At 49.9% G+C, this 17,328-nt stretch overlaps 1 protein-coding gene and 1 long non-coding RNA gene across 3 annotated transcripts; both read right to left on the bottom strand.

The window, feature by feature from the left end:
• Positions 1-515: 515 nt before the first annotated feature.
• On the bottom strand, positions 516-11,570 carry LOC111938287 (BPI fold-containing family B member 4-like). Its single transcript, XM_023939954.2, has 16 exons — positions 11,382-11,570; positions 10,675-10,804; positions 9,845-9,959; positions 9,290-9,394; positions 8,889-9,044; positions 7,278-7,341; positions 6,842-6,905; positions 6,327-6,418; positions 5,153-5,326; positions 4,523-4,576; positions 3,770-3,937; positions 3,609-3,676; positions 2,482-2,524; positions 1,935-1,998; positions 1,519-1,595; positions 516-992 (listed from the first exon to the last, which is right to left on the bottom strand). Exons 2-16 carry the CDS (start codon positions 10,784-10,786, stop codon positions 969-971), a joined length of 1,380 nt encoding a protein of 459 aa, XP_023795722.1. The 5' UTR covers positions 10,787-10,804; positions 11,382-11,570; the 3' UTR covers positions 516-968.
• Positions 11,571-12,706: 1,136 nt separating this feature from the next.
• Positions 12,707-17,328, bottom strand: LOC111938304 (uncharacterized). 2 transcript variants are annotated; one of them, XR_002868929.2, is made up of 3 exons: positions 17,147-17,328; positions 16,733-16,817; positions 12,707-13,312 (listed from the first exon to the last, which is right to left on the bottom strand). It is a non-coding gene; the product is annotated as an uncharacterized LOC111938304 (long non-coding RNA). The 2 variants fall into 2 exon arrangements; XR_002868928.2 differs by having other exon boundaries at positions 16,683-16,817; positions 17,147-17,198.

The raw sequence follows: 17,328 nt of genomic DNA, 5'->3' as shown, positions 1-17,328 counted from the left end.
CAAGGAGTAAGTAACACACATAATAACATCCAGTGCTGGGAAAAACTGGTGCTGGAGAGGCCATTTAAAACCTGAGATTTGTCATTTTTTTTTAACCCAGAATAATATAGGCTTTTTAAAATCCAAAATTCTGGGATTCTGGTCACTGTGACATGCAGAGACCAAAAGGCTGTGACATCAGCCTAAGAAGACATGGCTCTGGCAGGCAGACAGTGTTCTCCAGGGCTATCAGACCTCTCAGCCCTCTAGTAAGCAAGTTTTCCCTCCAGATTCTATTAGGAAATGCTTCATGACCTTTGGAAATTCAATTTAATTTTGATTTCTTCTTGTGGATTAGCATTTGGTCAGCAGGTTATCAGGCCAGGAGGAGCCACTGAAAGTTCAGTTTTTTTCCTCAGGAAGTTCAAGTGGGAAGAGATTTCAAACCCAAACTCAAAATATGGATTTGTCACAAAGGAACAAGATCCCAGAGTGGGATCAGCTCGCCCTGAGAAGCATCAGAAACCAGAACTTCATTCTAAGCACTAAAAAAGTAGGAACATTTATTAAAAGAGTTACATGACAAATGCATTCTGAGCTCCCACTCAGCACTTCACACCCTCCTGGACAAGGATAGGGAGCTCCACTTCAGTAGCCACATACTACAAATTCACTTTTTCATTCTATCAGGAAAAGTTTTACCTCAGAAGAAATTTCCCAATTCCACTGCAGCACCACACACACCTGCTGTGACTGTGACCCCAAAATCACACCAACTTCTCTAAATAAATATTTGTACACAGAGCTGCCAGTCAGGTTTGGCTTATGCAAGTGTCAAGCTGTACTCACACAAGCCAATTCACTTTAAAGTGTCTTAAATATTATCAAGAATCTTGAATCAAGTTTAGTAAAGAAAAGCAGATAATGCTGGTCGTGGCATTCCATCCTCGCTGCTCTCTTCCTCTCTGCCCCCACAGTCCTCTCCATGCTCACACCAGGAACACCATCAGGCCCTGAAGGAGAGCAGGGAGAAACACAAACACATTATCTCCTGTCAAGGGATGTTGGTTCACAACACACAGCAAAGACTGAACCCTCCTGCAAAGGTCCTCGTGTCCAGTTTGTAATAAGGAGGGCACAGAGCTCTCTGGGAGGTGTTGGGGAATATCCTGGCTCCTCAAGGGCCCCTCCAGACTGAACAGGGCTGGAACTTGGGGCAACTCAAGACTTTGAATGGTGCCACTGGAGAGGCCTTGCCTGAATGCCTGGATCCCCATCAGAGCTGCTCACAGTGAATTCTCCAGAAAGAAAAGAGGATCTAGACAGGGAACTGGGACCTGCCCCAGTGCCTGAGCCCTGCTCCTGATGCAGCTGGGTCCACACCACGTGTGGGCATCACATCCCCAGTCTGAGGGAGGTCAGACAGAGCAGCCCTTCCAGTCTTTCAAGGATTAAAGTCTCCAAGTCTTGCACACACAGCCACCACTGGCAGGGCCCTGTGAACAGCCCTGGTGCCTTGCAGGAGGGAACAGCACTCACCGTCTTTATCTGAAATTCCACGTTCACCAAGGGGATGCGCAGCACCTTTGGCAGAGGGATCCCGATGCTCAGGGCACCTGCAGGGGACAGACAGGTCCTCACATGCTGAGCCAGCTCACACCCCATGACAGAGCTGCTCCAGGGAGGGCACAGGGAGCAGAGATTCTCAGGGCCACCACTGTGTGCTTGGCTTCCCTTGGGTTCTCCATCACTGACTGTTGCCAGAGATGATGCTGGGCTGGGACGGTGCAAATATAATGTTGGACTTTTAACTACATCCTCAAATTGGGGACTTCAGGGTTTTAATGGCTCCAGCACACCTAGTACATCTTCCAAACACACAGACATGACCCCCTCTTCCCTCCTTGCCAGAACTCAGAGTGCTCCCATCCTTACAGATATCCAGGTCACCTTACCATTGATCACAGGCACAAATGTTTCCACAAGCAAACTGCTGCAGTGGGGCTTCAGGCTGGAGATCTGAATTAGAGAAAAACCATGTGAGCAGCACGGCCTGGCCCATGCCAGCAGCAAGCAGGACCCTTGGGACTGTGAGCCACTGCCCACTGACACAGCAAAAGAACAGTCCCTCTTCTCTTTAAAGTGAATCTACTTTTCTTCTTCAATTTGTATTCAGTCCTTCCTTTAGAAAAACTTCTGCCTCGTGATGCTTCTGCTGCAGCTCGATGTGAGCTTTGCCCAAGCAGAGGTGAATAAACAAACAGATTTCAGCTTTACATTTTCTTTATTAGAGAAGGCAGAAGGGAAAAAAGAAACCGCAGCAACAGAGGAATTGCTACAACCTACATCTCAGAGCAGCTAACAGCTCTGACCATCAGCAGGGGTAATCCATCACAGCATCCCACAGGCACTGCCTGGCTCCCTCCCTCCATCCCCGAGAGCCACAGGGCACCATGCCTGGCTGCTCTCCCTGCCCAGTAAAGCCCAGAGTTAGACACTTACATTACTGATGCCAACATCAGAAGACTCCAAGGAGAGGGAAGTGCTGCAGGGAAAGGAGAGCAAACAGCAGGTCAGACACAAGGCAGCGGCCAGAGCTCACAGACAGACCCTGGCCACCTCCAAGCACACTCAGCCCATGGGCAGAGACCCACAAAGGGACACCTGCATTGTAACACAAAAAACAGGGACTGGCACACTTGCAAGAGAGAAAATAAAATAGGAAAATAAAAGCTTAACCTAATTTTAATTTGCTTGTCAATGATGCAGCACTGCAGCAGGGCACACACAGCTCCTGGCTGCACCTTCCCTCTCCCTGCCCAGATTATTCACTTTCAGGAAGGAGGCAGCTCCTGGCCAGCTGAGAGCAGAGCTTCTGGAGCCCCATGGCAGGGGGGCAGGAACTGGATGATCTTTACGATCCCTTCCAACCCAGACCATTCTGTGATTCTACGTAAAAGCACAGAGTCTGGATTTAAGGACCTGGTGGATTTGCTATAGCTCCTCATCTATCACTGCAACCACATGACTATCCATACCTGAAATGGATGCTTTATTTCCACTTTCAATTTCTCTTTTCTACTTCTATCGAATCTTGTCATACCCTTGTCTATTGAATTAAAAGCCTTTTGACACATTTCTATCCCCTATATCGCTGCATACAAGCTATGCCAATTTTGCTTCTAAATCCAGCTCTTTGACAAGCTAAATGGCCCCAAATCCTCAAACCTCCTGCTATAAGGAATGCTCTCCAATCTTTAATCATACCTTGACTGGCATTAATGACAGCACTTTCCTTTAGTGCTTTATCATTCATGTCCAATATCAGGCATTTCTAACCACTGCCCAGGATCAAAGTCAAGCTGACAGTCTTACAATTATTCAGGTTACCTCATTCCTCCTTGTTATAAAACTGACACACTTTTCCTCCAGCCTCTTAAAACTTTCCAACTGCTGTAATCCTTCCTGAACTACCCCATCCACCTTATGCCATCAGTCAGGTATGAAATTCTCACATTCAGGAGATGAAATGTCTGGTTTACAGACACGGAAAACATCTCAGGTCAGGAGCCCCAGAGCCAACACTGCAGCCCAGAGAATGTCCCCAGCTGTGTGAGGGGACAGCTCACCTGCCCAAGGCCAGCTGCAGCACCAGCCTGCCCCCAACAATCGACACACGGACGTTTAGAGCAAGGTCCTGCAAGCAGAGAGGGAAGGGATCAGCCCATGGAATCATCCCCATCCCAGCCAGCCTGCTGCACCCCTCACAGGCAGCCCCGTCCACACTTACTGCCTTCAGCAGCAGGAAGTTGAGGATGGATCCATCCAAGTTGTTACCAAACAGCTGAATCAGGACTGAAAGCTTGACACTGGCTCTGTTTTCTTCCAAGAGGATGAGTGGGTTCCCTCTCAACACCAGTTTGATGCTCAGGGGACTGGTCCCACTGCAGGCGGAGCACTGTGGGAATTGGGGGTGCATGGAGGTGGCTGCTGGCACCTCACACAGCAGCCAGGCTGGGCACTGGCAGTCCTTGGGCAGACCCTCACAGCCCCATAGCTCCACAGAGCCTCCCCAAGGTCACACACACCCTGGAGAAGCCAAATTTATGGGGCAAATAGGTCCAGCAGCACAGATCAGCTCTCCATGCTGAGGGCACAAGAGGCTGAGGAAGGAAAAGGGGACACAGAGGGGGCTGTGGGTGTCAGAGGGTGCCCAAGAAATGGGATATACCAGATAAGGACACAGGAGATGTTTATCAGCTTTCTATGTCAATGGCTACAAGCTGAGAAGGCTTTCCCCTGTTCAGGGAGCAGGAGAAGGCAGGAACAGACAAGGGCACACAGGACAGCAGGTACTGGGCAGGGGCTCTGCAATCCCCCTGTCCCTTCTCCCAGCTGGTCAGGCAGCAGGACAGGCTCAGGCCATGCTGGTGCAAGAGGAGCAGAGCAGAAGACTGGGGACCTTTGGCAGGGGCATGATGGCACATCCAGGTGTGTCCTGGAGAGATTTACACAAACCCTTGTGCCAGAACAAGTTCCTCACCCCAGCAGGAGAGATGGCCCACACGGCCTCACGCAGGCGGCTGGCACCGGAGAACTGTGGGAACAGAAGCACCAGCAGCCCCCATGAGCCCTTCCTGCAGCTGATTTCAACACCACCAACCCTGCCAGAGCCACCCCATTACACAGCACCCTGAGCCCCCCACCCTCTCCAGTGCTCCCCAGCTGTCTGGGTGACTCCTGATGGCTGTTAAGGTGATAGCACCTGGCTGTGGAAGGTGATGTCCCCCAGAGGCTTTCGACACCTGGCAGTGTGTGGACCCCTAACATTTCCCATTGGAAGTGCAGATTAGAGGCAAGGGAAATGCAAACACCCAGGGAATGGCACTGCAGACATGCAATGTCCTTTCTCAGTGGCACTTAGCAGACTCCTTGAGACAGATCACAGCCTGCAGGAGTCCATGGCACAACCAGCACACAGCTGGTCTCTGCTGATGTCCCCAGGGGTGTTCTTACACTCAGGAGCACAGCTGGCCAGTGCAGGAGGAGTGCTGCCAGGGAGCACACACAATGCCCACACCCTGGGACACGCACAGACAGCCCTCCCTGAGCAGGCTGATGCCTGTCCCTTGTCACTGGCTCCAGCAGGAAAGCCAGGCCCTCCTGTACTCACAACATCTGGCGTGCAGGGGAAGGTCTGTGGTGACAGCTGGAGCAGGAGGGACAGGACTGCATTGAGGAAGCTCTGGCGCATCACCAAGAGCAGGAGCTTGTCCATCAGAGGAGGCAAAGCAGAGGGGGATGAGTCGTGGGGGATGGTGCTGCCTCCCACCTGCTTCACCACGCCCTGCAAGAGAGATGACACAGACATCAGTCCTCAAAGCTTCGAGGCACGTGCAGATCCTCACAGGAGTGTGGGGCAGCTGAACCTCCCTCCTCTGCTCAGAGCTTCGGGACAGCACCAGACTCGGGGCAGTTCACTTCTCATAGTTGGTAGGAGCTGATGAGGCTGAGCCTGCCTAACTGAGGTGATATCAGCTAATAACACACTTTGTCCAAATCACAAACCACTGCTGCACTTCATCCCTGAGGTCTCACTCCAAGCACCGATGGGTGACGGTGCTGCACGTGGTGAAACCCAGACCTCCCCCCAGCCACCCTCCAGCTCCACAGAGACACACATTGACACCAACTATTTGCTAAGGAAACTGATTCTGACCATCCAGGGGGCTTGGGGAGCAAAGGCTCCTCCCGACAAAGTCACTGCACCAAAGCCAGTGCAGCAGCCTGGGTTTCACAGGCTGCAGTGTTTGCTATCAGCCCCTGCTCCTCCTTAGTGCACATGTCCCTCTTGCTTCTCTCCAGCTGCTTGCTTTTTTTAAGCTCTCCTCTTTGTGAGTAGTTTGCTTTTTTGCTGCTTCTCCTCTCCCCACCCCACAGTGAGACAGAAATAAAAAATAAATCCTTCAGCCTGGTTTAGCATTCACCCATCACAGAGACTGAACAGCAAAGGCAAAAAGCACCAATGCCAGGTCTGCAGGGCAAGAGAGACCAGGAGAACTGCTCATCCCACGAGAAGGGGAACTGCTCATCCCAGCAGCTACATCCAAGACACAGCCTCGGGCAGACTCGGGGTAATCTGGCATACAGAGCAGAAGAAGAAATGCACACACAGTCGCTTAGTGGTGATTTGGATAGAGATATAAGCACTTAGGAGCTGCATTTCCAGGACAAGCCATTAGCCCAGCTTCTTGAGGGATTCTACAGCTCCCATGGGATAAGGTGAGCACACTGAAAGCCAAAGCACAGCCAAACTCCCAGGGTCCTGCTGCCCAGCATTGACTTACGTCTAAATCCAGCCCAAGGAACTTGCCAGAGGTGTAGGGGATGCTGGCCAGCTGGTAGTGGATTGTTCCTGCTGTGCCCACCGGGATCACGGCTACACACAGGAAAAGGACCATTCCAGCACCAGGAAATCAGCAGCAACACAACCTCCCTGACCCCAATGGCCACCAGCCCCCACAAACAGGTCCAAGCACTCAGGGCTGAGGGGTGCTTGCTGCTATTCCAAAAGCCAGAACACCCCCAAATTCAGCTTGGGATCTGCCTTTAGGATATAGCACAAAAAGAGCATCAAATACGATAAGAAAAATCTAAAGGTGATGCATAAAAATGGAATAAGGAGGGCCAAGGTGGGAGTGGCTCATTGGAATGCTGGGGTGTGAATTCTGGACTCAGCAAGAGCCCTGCAGAAGTGCTGGACTTCTGTTGATGAGCTGAGGGACTTGAGGTGGGAAATGGGACTTGTTCCCACTGTGGGAAACACAGGGAAGCAGTGCCTCACCCTCCACAAGCAACCCACCATTGAGAGTGCTCAGGAGATGGATGTTCACAAGGTTCATCACGATATCGACCACGGGACACAGCTGCAACACAAAGAAATACAACTGCTCAACCCCCCTGGCCACCATCACCCACAGCCTGCCCAGGCTCCCTCCTTTCCCTCCAGGGACAAAGTTGCATGGCACTAGACACAGCTGGGATGCTGTGAAAGGCCTGGGGCAGTGGAGCATCCCTGGAGCTGTGGGACCACACTGAAGGGGGATGTTTTGACCTGGGGAACATCTGAGGCATCGCCCTACAGGCAGCAGCCCTGTGGACACCCTAGAGCCATGGCCCATTCCAGTGACGTGGGAGAGCAGCACAGAGAGACAGTGGATCTGGCTGTGGCCTCGTAACCAGTTTTTCCCAGTATTTCTGTGTTTCAGCTGTGAAAGGAGGACAATCCTCAGCCGTACCAAAGCGGGCAGAGTCGCTGTCAGCTGGCGAAGCACCAGCTCATTCACTGACAGGGTGAGTAAGCTGGAAAAGAAAGAAAAAACCCCTCCAAATCAGCACAAACAAAGCTCCAGGACAGGAGACAAAAAGATCTCCAGCCTTCATTTTACATTCTCTTACACCCTCAGTCATCCCTTCAGGGCTGCAGCTGATGCTTACCAGAGCAGGGGCTGGAGATACAAAAGAGCCACTTACCCCACTGAGGGGATAATTTAACTCATTATTGAGACTCACAGAATCACTAAGGATGGAAAAGACATCTAAAATTGTCAAGTCCAACCATCATGTTCCCCAGTAAACCACGTCAAGTGCCATAGCCACATTTTTTTAGCACCTCCAGGGATGGTGTCTCTACCACTTCCCTGGGCAGTCTGTTCCAATGCTTGGCAGCCTTTTCTGTGAAGAAATTCTTCCTTCAGCTCTCAGGGAGCTTTCACTGCATGAAAGGAGTGAGCCTCTCACAGTCTAACCTTGTGTTTGGTGTCTCCCTCTGGTATTTAAATCAGTGCTGTAGTTAAGGGAAGAGGGAGCTGTTAAGAAATATCTTCATGTTAGTTTCTGGGAACAAACAATTTGCATCTGGAATAACAAGAGGAGAAATCTGCTGTGTGACATTTCCACGCTGCTGCTGAACAACTCGCTCAGGACGTGCGATGCCTGCAGCAGCACAGAGGCAGTTTTGTCTGATAATCAATATATTTCTTGACTGTTGAGCTGGCAAGACACAGACAGCAGCAATTCATAGAGCACCTGCTATTTATGCCCAAATTCTGCCTACAAATGCATCTGAGGAGCTGCCATTAAGTCATTTGTGTGTATCTATACTCCCCTTGCCCCCCCAGGAGTGTACTTCCTGCAAACCATCACTTTAATCCTGCTCAAAATTAAAACATGACCCCCAGAGCAGGTGAGTCGTGTTCCTCTGTTCACTCACACAGCATTTTTCAAAGCAGCTGCTGCATTGATTGAAATATAATGCATAATGCAAAAATTAATTAGGAGAATTCTGATGAACCTGAAGAGTGAGTAATTCAAAAGCAAGAGAAGAAAATATTTCCCATGATCAATTTACTCCTGCGTTCATCAATATATGAAGTCAGCAAATCCTTGCTGTCAAGAATTTAATAAGACTGAGCAAGAGATGGGACATTTGCATGGAATTACACACAACCACAGCAGTCAGAGGGAAACTTCACTTGCCCAGCATTCTCCTGGGACAGCAGCCAAAGGCAGAGTACAAAACCAGGGAAAGTAATGGTCCTGTTTTCCTGGAATTTTCCCAGCCCTATTACTCCTACCCTTTGGATATCAATTCTCTAGCTAACTCTAGAGAAAGTGTGTTGGGAAAGGTACCAAACATCATGCTTCAGACCATAAAATTTCCACAGAAAATAGGGAAAATTAACCCTCATTCCACCGGAGCAACTGCACTGGCAACAGGAAAGAAATTCCATCCCTGAGGCCTGGCTCTGTATCAGCTGAGCACCGTCTGTGGCCTGGCAGACTGTCCATGCTGTTGGAAAAGAGGAGAGGATTGCACATAACAGAAAGATAAACTCACAGGCACTTACCCAGAAAGGACCTTGATCTTTACAGCCCCAAGAATGCAGAGGCAGTCTTCAGTGACAACCTGGAACGTGCCAGACTCAAAATTCGTGCATTTAATGTTCGCAGTAATGTTCACCTCCACAAAGATATCAATGAGTTCTGAGAGCAGGCCAACCAAGCTGTGAAAAAGCAAATGGGATTATTCCATCTCTCAGCCTGTACCCAGAGAAACTCACCAAAGCCAGGAGAAACAGCCTTCTCCTCCATCTCTGGCTGACCATCACCAATGCCACAGGTCGTCTCTTGGTGCCTGCTTTGCTCTGTGACTTCATTATAGGTAAGAAAAACCTCAAGATCCTTAAGAGATGCAAAACATGTCAAGGTAGGAGTTTCTCTCAACATCCATCCTGAATGCCCCACTCACCAGTTGCCTCTGAGCTGCAGCTTTGCCCCGATGGTCAGCTGGACCCCGATCCCTGGCAGCAGCACCACCGACAGCCTGGGCACCCGGACCTTGATGAGGTGCAGGCTGTGAACAACAGCAAAGGCTGGCACAAATCAAAAACACCTTCCAGCAGCTGAGCAGCTGTACCCAGGGAGGAACCTACAGCACCCACAGCACCCCACCACCTCTGCTGGAGGCACAAGGATAAGAGACAGCTGACTAAAAGAAGGTAATCTAGAAGCAGACTGGGGTAGAAGTTGATTTTGGAGAGCTGTCTGCTTTTTCTCTCTGTGGTTCCTTTTCCCTCTCTCAGTGCTGTGAGGCATTAACAGCAGCACCAGAGCTGTCATTCATTCTGTACCCAAACACCCAAAACCTGCAGCATCCCTTGCCACCCACACTGCAACCCCACAAACAACATTATTCAGGTCAGAATTTCAGTACCACAATAAAACAAGGATAACAGCCCAGGCCAACCACACCAGGAGCAGCTCAGCTCATCTTGTTCAGAACTGATGCTGAAGGTGCACTTACTCCGTGATGCTGGTGGGAGAGTTCAGCTGACTCCCTTCACCCATGATGTTGGGAACCACGAGACCCTGCAGGTGCTGGTGGATGAGCCCATTATGAATTATGGCATCTGAGAGAACTGGAAAACATCTGTGCATGAGGACCAGCAGTGACCTCTCCCCACTCCAGCAGATCCATCCTGGCACAGCAAAGCCTCTCCACTCCCCAACAGTCCTCATGGAGACATCAGCTGTCTCCATGCAGCCAAATAACACAGGGATGGTATTTTACAGTTTTGGTGCCCTTGGTGAAGTAAACAGGAAAGGAAGCAGTAGAAAGCATCCCAGACTCCAATTCAAAGTTTGGCTATGCACTCCCAGGAACACCAGTGACCCCATCAGAGGCTGGGCTTCCACTCACAACTCATTTCCCCTTTTTCAAAGGGTTGTTATTTGCCTGTTTATTTTGGCTTTTGGCTTTTGGATTTTTTTTAGTAGAAGCAACTTGAAACAAGCCTGAACATTGCAAATATGATTATGTCTGCTACTTCACAGCATCTGTTTGTCAAATATCAGCTGCTCCAATATGGAAATGAGAAACTGAGACAAAAAGAGGAAATAACCCAGATCTAGCCCTGAAATTCTGTGTGGCTGCTTGGAGCTGAAACGTGCCCCAGTTCTGGAGCAGAGATTTCCCTGACCCGTGAATCTGGTGATGGCTCTCAGGGGCTCTGAGCAAAGTCTGCAGCCCCGAGGAGTTATGAAATAAAGATGAAGACACTCAGGAAATTTTCCTCCCCATCACAGTCCCACAGAGCTTTCAAAGCAAACACAATGCATGGTTTTTGTAGTTACCGTTCTGCATCGCCCGCGGGCTGACGGCACAGGACAGCCCAGACAAAACCTCCTGCGAGGGTGAGAGGAGGCCACAGAAAAAGATGATTCCAAAAAGCTTCAAAACCATCATCTCCAGAAGATTCCCCTGCTGACAAGGGAGACATCAGAGGGGACAGTGAAGAAAATGACTCTCAGAAGTGACCCCAGTGTCTTTATGAGGAAAGAAGTCGAGAAAGAAATCCTTCCTTTACTCTTTATCCGGATCAAAGGAGACTCAGCTCAAGCCCAGAGCAACAGAACCTTCTTCATGTCCACACACATGGACAGGCTCTACGTGTGGGTCAATAAAAGCCCTTTCTTCACCCCTTCTGACTGGCCCAAAATGTTCACACAAATAAAGCCGAACTTGATGTTTAAGTTATTTCTGTATCCCTGCAATGCGAAGTTACGTTATGTTATGGTGAGGGGCTCTGCCAAGGGAAGCATCTGAGGATTATCTGTCTTCCTTCTACCTTTCAAAAGCAATAAACTAAAGCACAAGTGATTAAAATAAACTAGATAGAAGTTGTAACTTTATAATTACTAATATAAATTTAATTATGACTGAGCAGACACAGCGAGGTGATCAGGAGCTTGCTGCCCAGCTCCAGTCTCCAACCAAAGCAGTCAAGCACTTCCAGAGTGAGGTCCCTGCCACCACTCAACCAGCACACAGAGGATGTTACCTGACTCAGCTGCAGCCAGCTGGGATGGGCTCTTGGCTCTGCTCAGGCTCCTCTGGACTCCTCCAGACTCTGTGATGTCTCTTTTTCCCCCCCAGAGCCGAGATGAAAGAAGTGGCCCTTATATAAAAGCTGCAGCCAAGCAGACACACCTTTTCCACTCAGGTCCCTGGCCCAAGAGCAGCCATCCCTTTGCTCCTGCTCCTTGCAAGCAACACCCAGCTGCCACCTCTCTTGATTTATACAAGGCAACGTCACTTCTGACTTGACCGGCTGCCATTCCCCTCTGTGGCCTGGATCACTCAGATGCTGCTTTTCCCCCCACCCCCAGCCTGTCTTAAAAAGGATGTCCTGCAATGGTGGATCCATTGGGGATCCCTATGCTTTGAAGAAAACAACTTTTTTAGGAAATTGTGAGAGCTGCTGAAGCATCTGAACCTGGCAGAAGGCTGATGGGGCTGCCTGTGCAGGGAGGCAGCACACAGAGCACAGGAACATGGGTTCAAGGAGACTTAGAGTAGGAAACTCTCTACTTTTGCCAGTCCCTGAGGAGGTGTGAGACTTAAAAGACTCATTCCTATTTCAAGTGGAGTCCTGGGAAAAGATTTTCTTGGCAAAAAGCAATGTAGAGTGTTGCTGAGATCTTATAAAGGCTGGCATTTAGATTGATTTCAGATGGATCTGTAAAGTGTCACAAATCCACAGTAAAAAATGAAGTTGTATTGAAATGCACAAAGCCAACGATAAACATGGCTTTGAATAAGCAACACTGAACACTGGTAGCAGCAACATGATTTCAAAGGAAAGTCTCATCCTGCAGGAATGAGGCTCTCAGCCCTCAGCAGATGCCTTGGCTGGGCTTAGCAGAAGTTTCCATTGTGCAGTAAGATCTTATCTGGGCACTTTGTTTGGGTCTGGTCACCCGTGTTCCACTGGTTTGGAGGTGGGGGAAGCTGGGCAGCAAAGGGCTGCTGAGAGAGCTGGGGAGGAGGAGAGGGGCGCTGTGCTCAGCCTCATGGAACATGGAGCAGCAGAGATACAATCATTCTCCACAAACATGGGAGAGGAGAGAGGGAGAGCTGCCTGGCCCCAGGGACACGGTTGGCACAGGAACAAACACCAGCTGATACATTCAGGTTGAAGTTAGGAGAAAGCTGCTACCACCACAGTGAGTTTAGGGCTAGTTGTCCCCTGGGAATACAGAAGACAGAAGAATATACTCAGGATGCTCTTCAATACTGCACAAGGTGTGTTCTTGCACTGGGTCCCTCAGCATGCGCTGCCCTGGGCTCAGGCTCAATGGACCAGACTTTTGCTTGTCACAGGAATTTTATTTAACATTCAACCAGGACTGAATCTGATGTGCTGGTGACAGTCTAGTCCCAAAACCAGGGGTTGAACTAGATGATCTTAATGGGAAACCTATCCATGCTGCTCCTTTTTTCTCCCCTTTCAAAGATCCAAATGCCCCAGGCTGAGCAGTCACCATGAGCACAGTGAAGTGCTGTTGAGACTGCTCCAGCCGAGTACAGGCTGCAGGAATATCACTGCTGGCAAAAGCCAGCTGCTGAGCATGAACAAATGTGGATTTCCAGCTGGTTTCAGAGTGCCCCTGCGTGTGTAAAGAGCACCCAGGTCGCTGTGTACGTGCACAGAGCAGAGCCATGCGCTCCCATCGGAGCCTCTCGCTGTTCCATGGCCAGAGGCAGAGATCCGTGTCCACGCACACACGTCCTGAACCACACCTGAACCACGGCAGTGACAGCAGCTCTGAGGAACGTGGCCCATTTCACACACCTTGTCCATATTTCTTCTTGCTCTGTGACTTTTTCCTCCTCAGTCACATCCCTTGTCTCCCCTCTCATGCGCCCATATTTCATCCTCTCCTTGCAGCAGTGATTTAGATATCACTTACCAGGAGGCTGGATTCGGTCCTGCAGTGACAAGGGAAGATATATTAAAATAAAGCATTGCAAGAAATTGTAGAAGAGATTGTCTCAACACAACTCTTGGAAAGCAGAAGGGCTCAAGGAAAGACCAACACCCACAGAGAGGAAATGCTCCAGAGCAGCCTCTGGCATCCTGCACTGCCCCAGGCTTGGGGTTCTGCAAGAAGGCAGGTTAAACAGCAACAGGATCTTTAGAAGAGTAATATTAAAGTAATTAAATGTAATAATTTATTAAATATGATTACATGAACTGACTTTTTTTCTCTAATATTCAGAGCCATGAAAGCCTAGGGAAAACTTAGGAGAATTGCACCATACAGGTCAAATTAAAGTGCTGAGCAATGCTGAAGATGAAATAAAATCAGAATTTTTGCACTATATTTTAATGACAGATGGTGGTTTTGAGACATTCCAGAGGTTTGCAGGCTACAGGAGCACAGCTTCTCTTCACTGTTATGTGACAAATAAAAAATGAAAATTAAACTAAAAGGAGTAACCTCAGAGTGTTAAAATTCTTTAATGGGCAAATAGTAACTCCTTATTAAGAGTATTTATCCTTATTAAGAGTATACATAAACTGAATCCTCTCTCTTGAGGTGAAAAGCATAAAATTGGTGGCAGGACTTGCAGCCTCTGACGGAGCTGCTTTGTACAGATGTTCAGCCTTCTCCCTCTCAGGGACACCTGGGAGTCTGTGACTGCTTCCAAACAGATCCTGGACATTAATGAACTGCTCAGCCCAGATGTCGATGGAAGGAACTCCCTGAAGCCAAAAAGAAGTCGGCAGCTCAAGGAGAAGGAGGAAGCACTCGGGGAGGAAAATGGCACAGCAAACTGCTGTGCTGGAGCAGAAACTGAGAAAGGGCCAGGGGGGAGCAAAATGAGTTTTAAGTGCTGACTGCAGCTGGGCTGTGAACTCCCAGCCTGATCTCTGAAATGCTGAAGTTCAGGTGATGTTGTTTTCCCCACTGTGCATTTTACTGGGGAATATGGCAACATAGCAGAGCTGCCCTGGGAGGGGGTCAGGCACCTTGGCCAGGGCAGCTCAGTCCAGAGCCTGGAAAACAGGCACATGGAAAAGTGTCACTCACTGCTCTGTTTCTTCTGCCTCACTGCAAGCTGGCTTGCTCACGGGAGATTTTTCCCCAATCCTGTTAATGAAATTGCTCAGGGAAGTGGAAGGAAGGAGCTGTCTCTGAGCTCCCCAATGCAGTGTAACACGCTGAATTCAGCATCAGAAACGTGGCATTAGTGCAGCACTGTCTCTATAGAGTCACCTGTGTTCTGGTTGGTTTGGGATGGATTAATCCTCCCGGAGCCAGGCTCCAAAACTAATTTCTAGCAATAGGATTTAAACAAAATAGGATTTAAACAAAACATAAACTAGAGTCTCCTAGAAAGGACCTGGAAAGTTTTAGTAAGAACTGAAGGACTCAAACCCTCCTAAAGTTTTTGGACTCCACTTGAGCCCAGGATTGACAGAAACCCACAATCCCCAGGGCCAGATTTACAGCTGGTTTAGCAGCTCCCATTGTCAGCAGCCCAGGAGGGCAGAGAAGTTTAATTAATACCCATCACTCCTGTAGCACAGCCAGCCTTGCCAAGCTCACGCTGACCCAGGGCTGCTGCTCCATGCACAAACCCCGGAGCCGTGGCAGGGTGTGCGTGGGCAGACGTCAGAACCCTCCTTTCCAGCTGTACCCGTGTCTGATCACCCAGCCGTGCAGTTTCCTACACGGGGAACTTGAGAAGCACGAACATAATCTCAGGCAAGGGCCACACAGAGAGGCCAAGCAGGGAGAACAGGGAGAAGGACACAGAGGCACGGGGGAGCAGCTGCCAGGAGCTGCCTGTCAGGAGGAGGCAGAGCAGCAGCATTGATCTCTGGAAGCATCCGCAATGCCGAGCATAAACAGCAAAGCCGAGTAAAATCACTGCCATGAAATAAGCACAAATCGATGTCTCCAGGAATTTTATAGACAGGAAATTTTCTTCTTCTGAGACACAAACAGAAGGAAGAGGAGCATACTGTTATCAGCCCCCAAAAAGGGACAAACTGCATTAGTCAGACGCAGCACAGCGAGATGGAAAAGAAAAGCACCGAAAGTGTCACTCACTGGACACTGCAGCGCAGACACTTCTGCAGACCTGTGTTCAGAGCTCCCCAACACAACACTGACAGCCACACGAGCTGGAGGGCTCACAGGGACACCCAGAGAAGCCTGGGCAGCCTTGTAAATCCCTTCCCAGCTTCAGCAAGTTTTGCAATGTTTTTTTATAAGTATCTGTCATTGCAAAGACCGAGGTGCAGCCAAAGTGCTGCCCTGAGCACCTTTCTGGGTGGGTATTTTGCATCTGGACTTTGAGGTTTCGCCCATTCCAGGTTTCCCTGGGGCATCCATTCTCAGCTGTCCCCACACAAGGCACACTTGGTGAGCAGAAGAGGTTGTGACCTTCCTGAAGGACTGCCAGGAGCCTCCAGTGATGGAGCCCGGGGCACACACCAGCTGTGTCTGCCCTGTGTTTGGGGTGCATGGCCACAGCCATCCCTGCTTTCTGCAGTAGCTGATCTACACCAGCATCTCTCCCTCCCTCCCTCCACCCCTCCCTTCCTGCTGCTGCACAGCACACCCCCAGCACAGCCATGGTTCCTCAGTGATGCAACGTGCAGCTCAAAGTCAATTCCAGTTCTGTGTTTTAAGCAAATGAATCCCTCTCCTGCTTTCTTCCCATCACTTCCAATCACTCGCACTGCGAGTGCTGTGAACGCCTCAATTCCTCCTCACTCTTCATTCTTCCAATTTACTTTTTCCCTTCCTCTCAGGCTGGAAAATGGATTTCTGTCCATTTTGTTGTCTCAGAAAGTGTTGGCATTGTGGTGCCAGCAAAGACTTTTTAAATAAAGACAGCTAATTCTGTTTGACTGAAGGATAGCGACACAGACTCAAAGTCATGTTTCTGCCTTGCCTGAGGTTTGGGGAAGCTTTCCTTTACAAAAAGAAAAGCAGTATTGAGTGAAATTGTCCTTGATGGTCTCCATTAATCCCTGGGAAGAATTAGCAGCAGCTTTATATTACATTCATACATCTTCCAGAAGTAAAGATTTCAGGCTTTCTGTCTTAGTCACAGCTTTTAATAGAGACTTGACATAGTCTCTTCGGACACATCATCAGCACAGGTGGCAGAATTAGTGCCCTGCTTTGTCCAGATGCTCCTCAGGGGATAAATTACAGCCCTGCAGGCAGGCAGGGTTTGGAGTCAGCGTTATGGAAATAAATGCTTATATCCAGGAAGACACCGACTGCTCTAAAGAAATTGCAGCTGAAACCAGAGAGTGAGTTCATGTTAAACAAACCTTGCTGATGAGTTAATTAGCCTGACGAGCATGGATGAGGTCTAACTCACCCAGGGGCCATTTCCCTTCCATCAGTTTGGTGGTGGTGTGTCGATCCTGTCTCGGGGCAGAAGCATCAAAACAACCGATGCGGTTCTGAGAAGAGGAGACAAAAAGGCATTAAAGGACAAAGGGGCATTAAAATCCCGAGCAGGCTGGAGGGCAATGAATGGGGTGACACCAAAGAGGCTGTGCTGCCTCTGGCCCCGCGGGGCTCAGCATCCGCCTTCACACCGGCGCTGCTGTTTGTGAGCGCCCATCGCGTGTCCTACCACCGAGGGGATGGCACCTGTCTCACACCCGGGTCCTGCCGGGTCCCCGCGCTTCCACACCGAAGCGTTCCAATGCAAAGGGCGGGCGAGGACCTCGGCTCTCGGAGAGGGAAAGCAGAGACCGGAGTGAGGACCATCGCAGCGGGTGCTAACCTGGGGACAGGTCTGGAGGGTTCTGCCCGCAGGCTGGTGAAATACACCCACGCAGCGCAGCGGAGCACAGGGGAGCACGCAGGGAGAGGCGGCGGAGCACACTCCGGGAGCGGGGAGAGCGGCCCGCACACCCCGCGCGGGGCTGGAACCCGCGGGACTCGAACCCGCGGCCTCCGGAGCTC

Source organism: Cyanistes caeruleus, chromosome 16 (genome assembly GCF_971803275.1).
Source record: "Cyanistes caeruleus chromosome 16, bCyaCae1.hap1.1, whole genome shotgun sequence".
Lineage (NCBI taxonomy): Eukaryota > Metazoa > Chordata > Aves > Passeriformes > Paridae > Cyanistes > Cyanistes caeruleus.
The sequence above is the reverse complement of the archived record's forward strand: the minus strand, read 5'-3'. Positions and strand labels throughout refer to the sequence as shown.

What these genes read in the sequence shown, in the direction of transcription:
- LOC111938287 (XM_023939954.2), bottom strand. Translation starts at nt 10,786, where the DNA reads ATGATGGTTTTGAAGCTTTTTGGAATCATCTTTTTCTGTGGCCTCCTC. An exon ending in TCTCCCACCAGCATCACGGA is followed by an intron (nt 9,395 to 9,844) that starts GTAAGTGCACCT and finishes TGTTGTTCACAG; the next exon opens with CCTGCACCTCATCAAGGTCC. An exon ending in TGGAATTTCAGATAAAGACG is followed by an intron (nt 993 to 1,518) that starts GTGAGTGCTGTT and finishes GCTCTCCTTCAG; the next exon opens with GGCCTGATGGTGTTCCTGGT.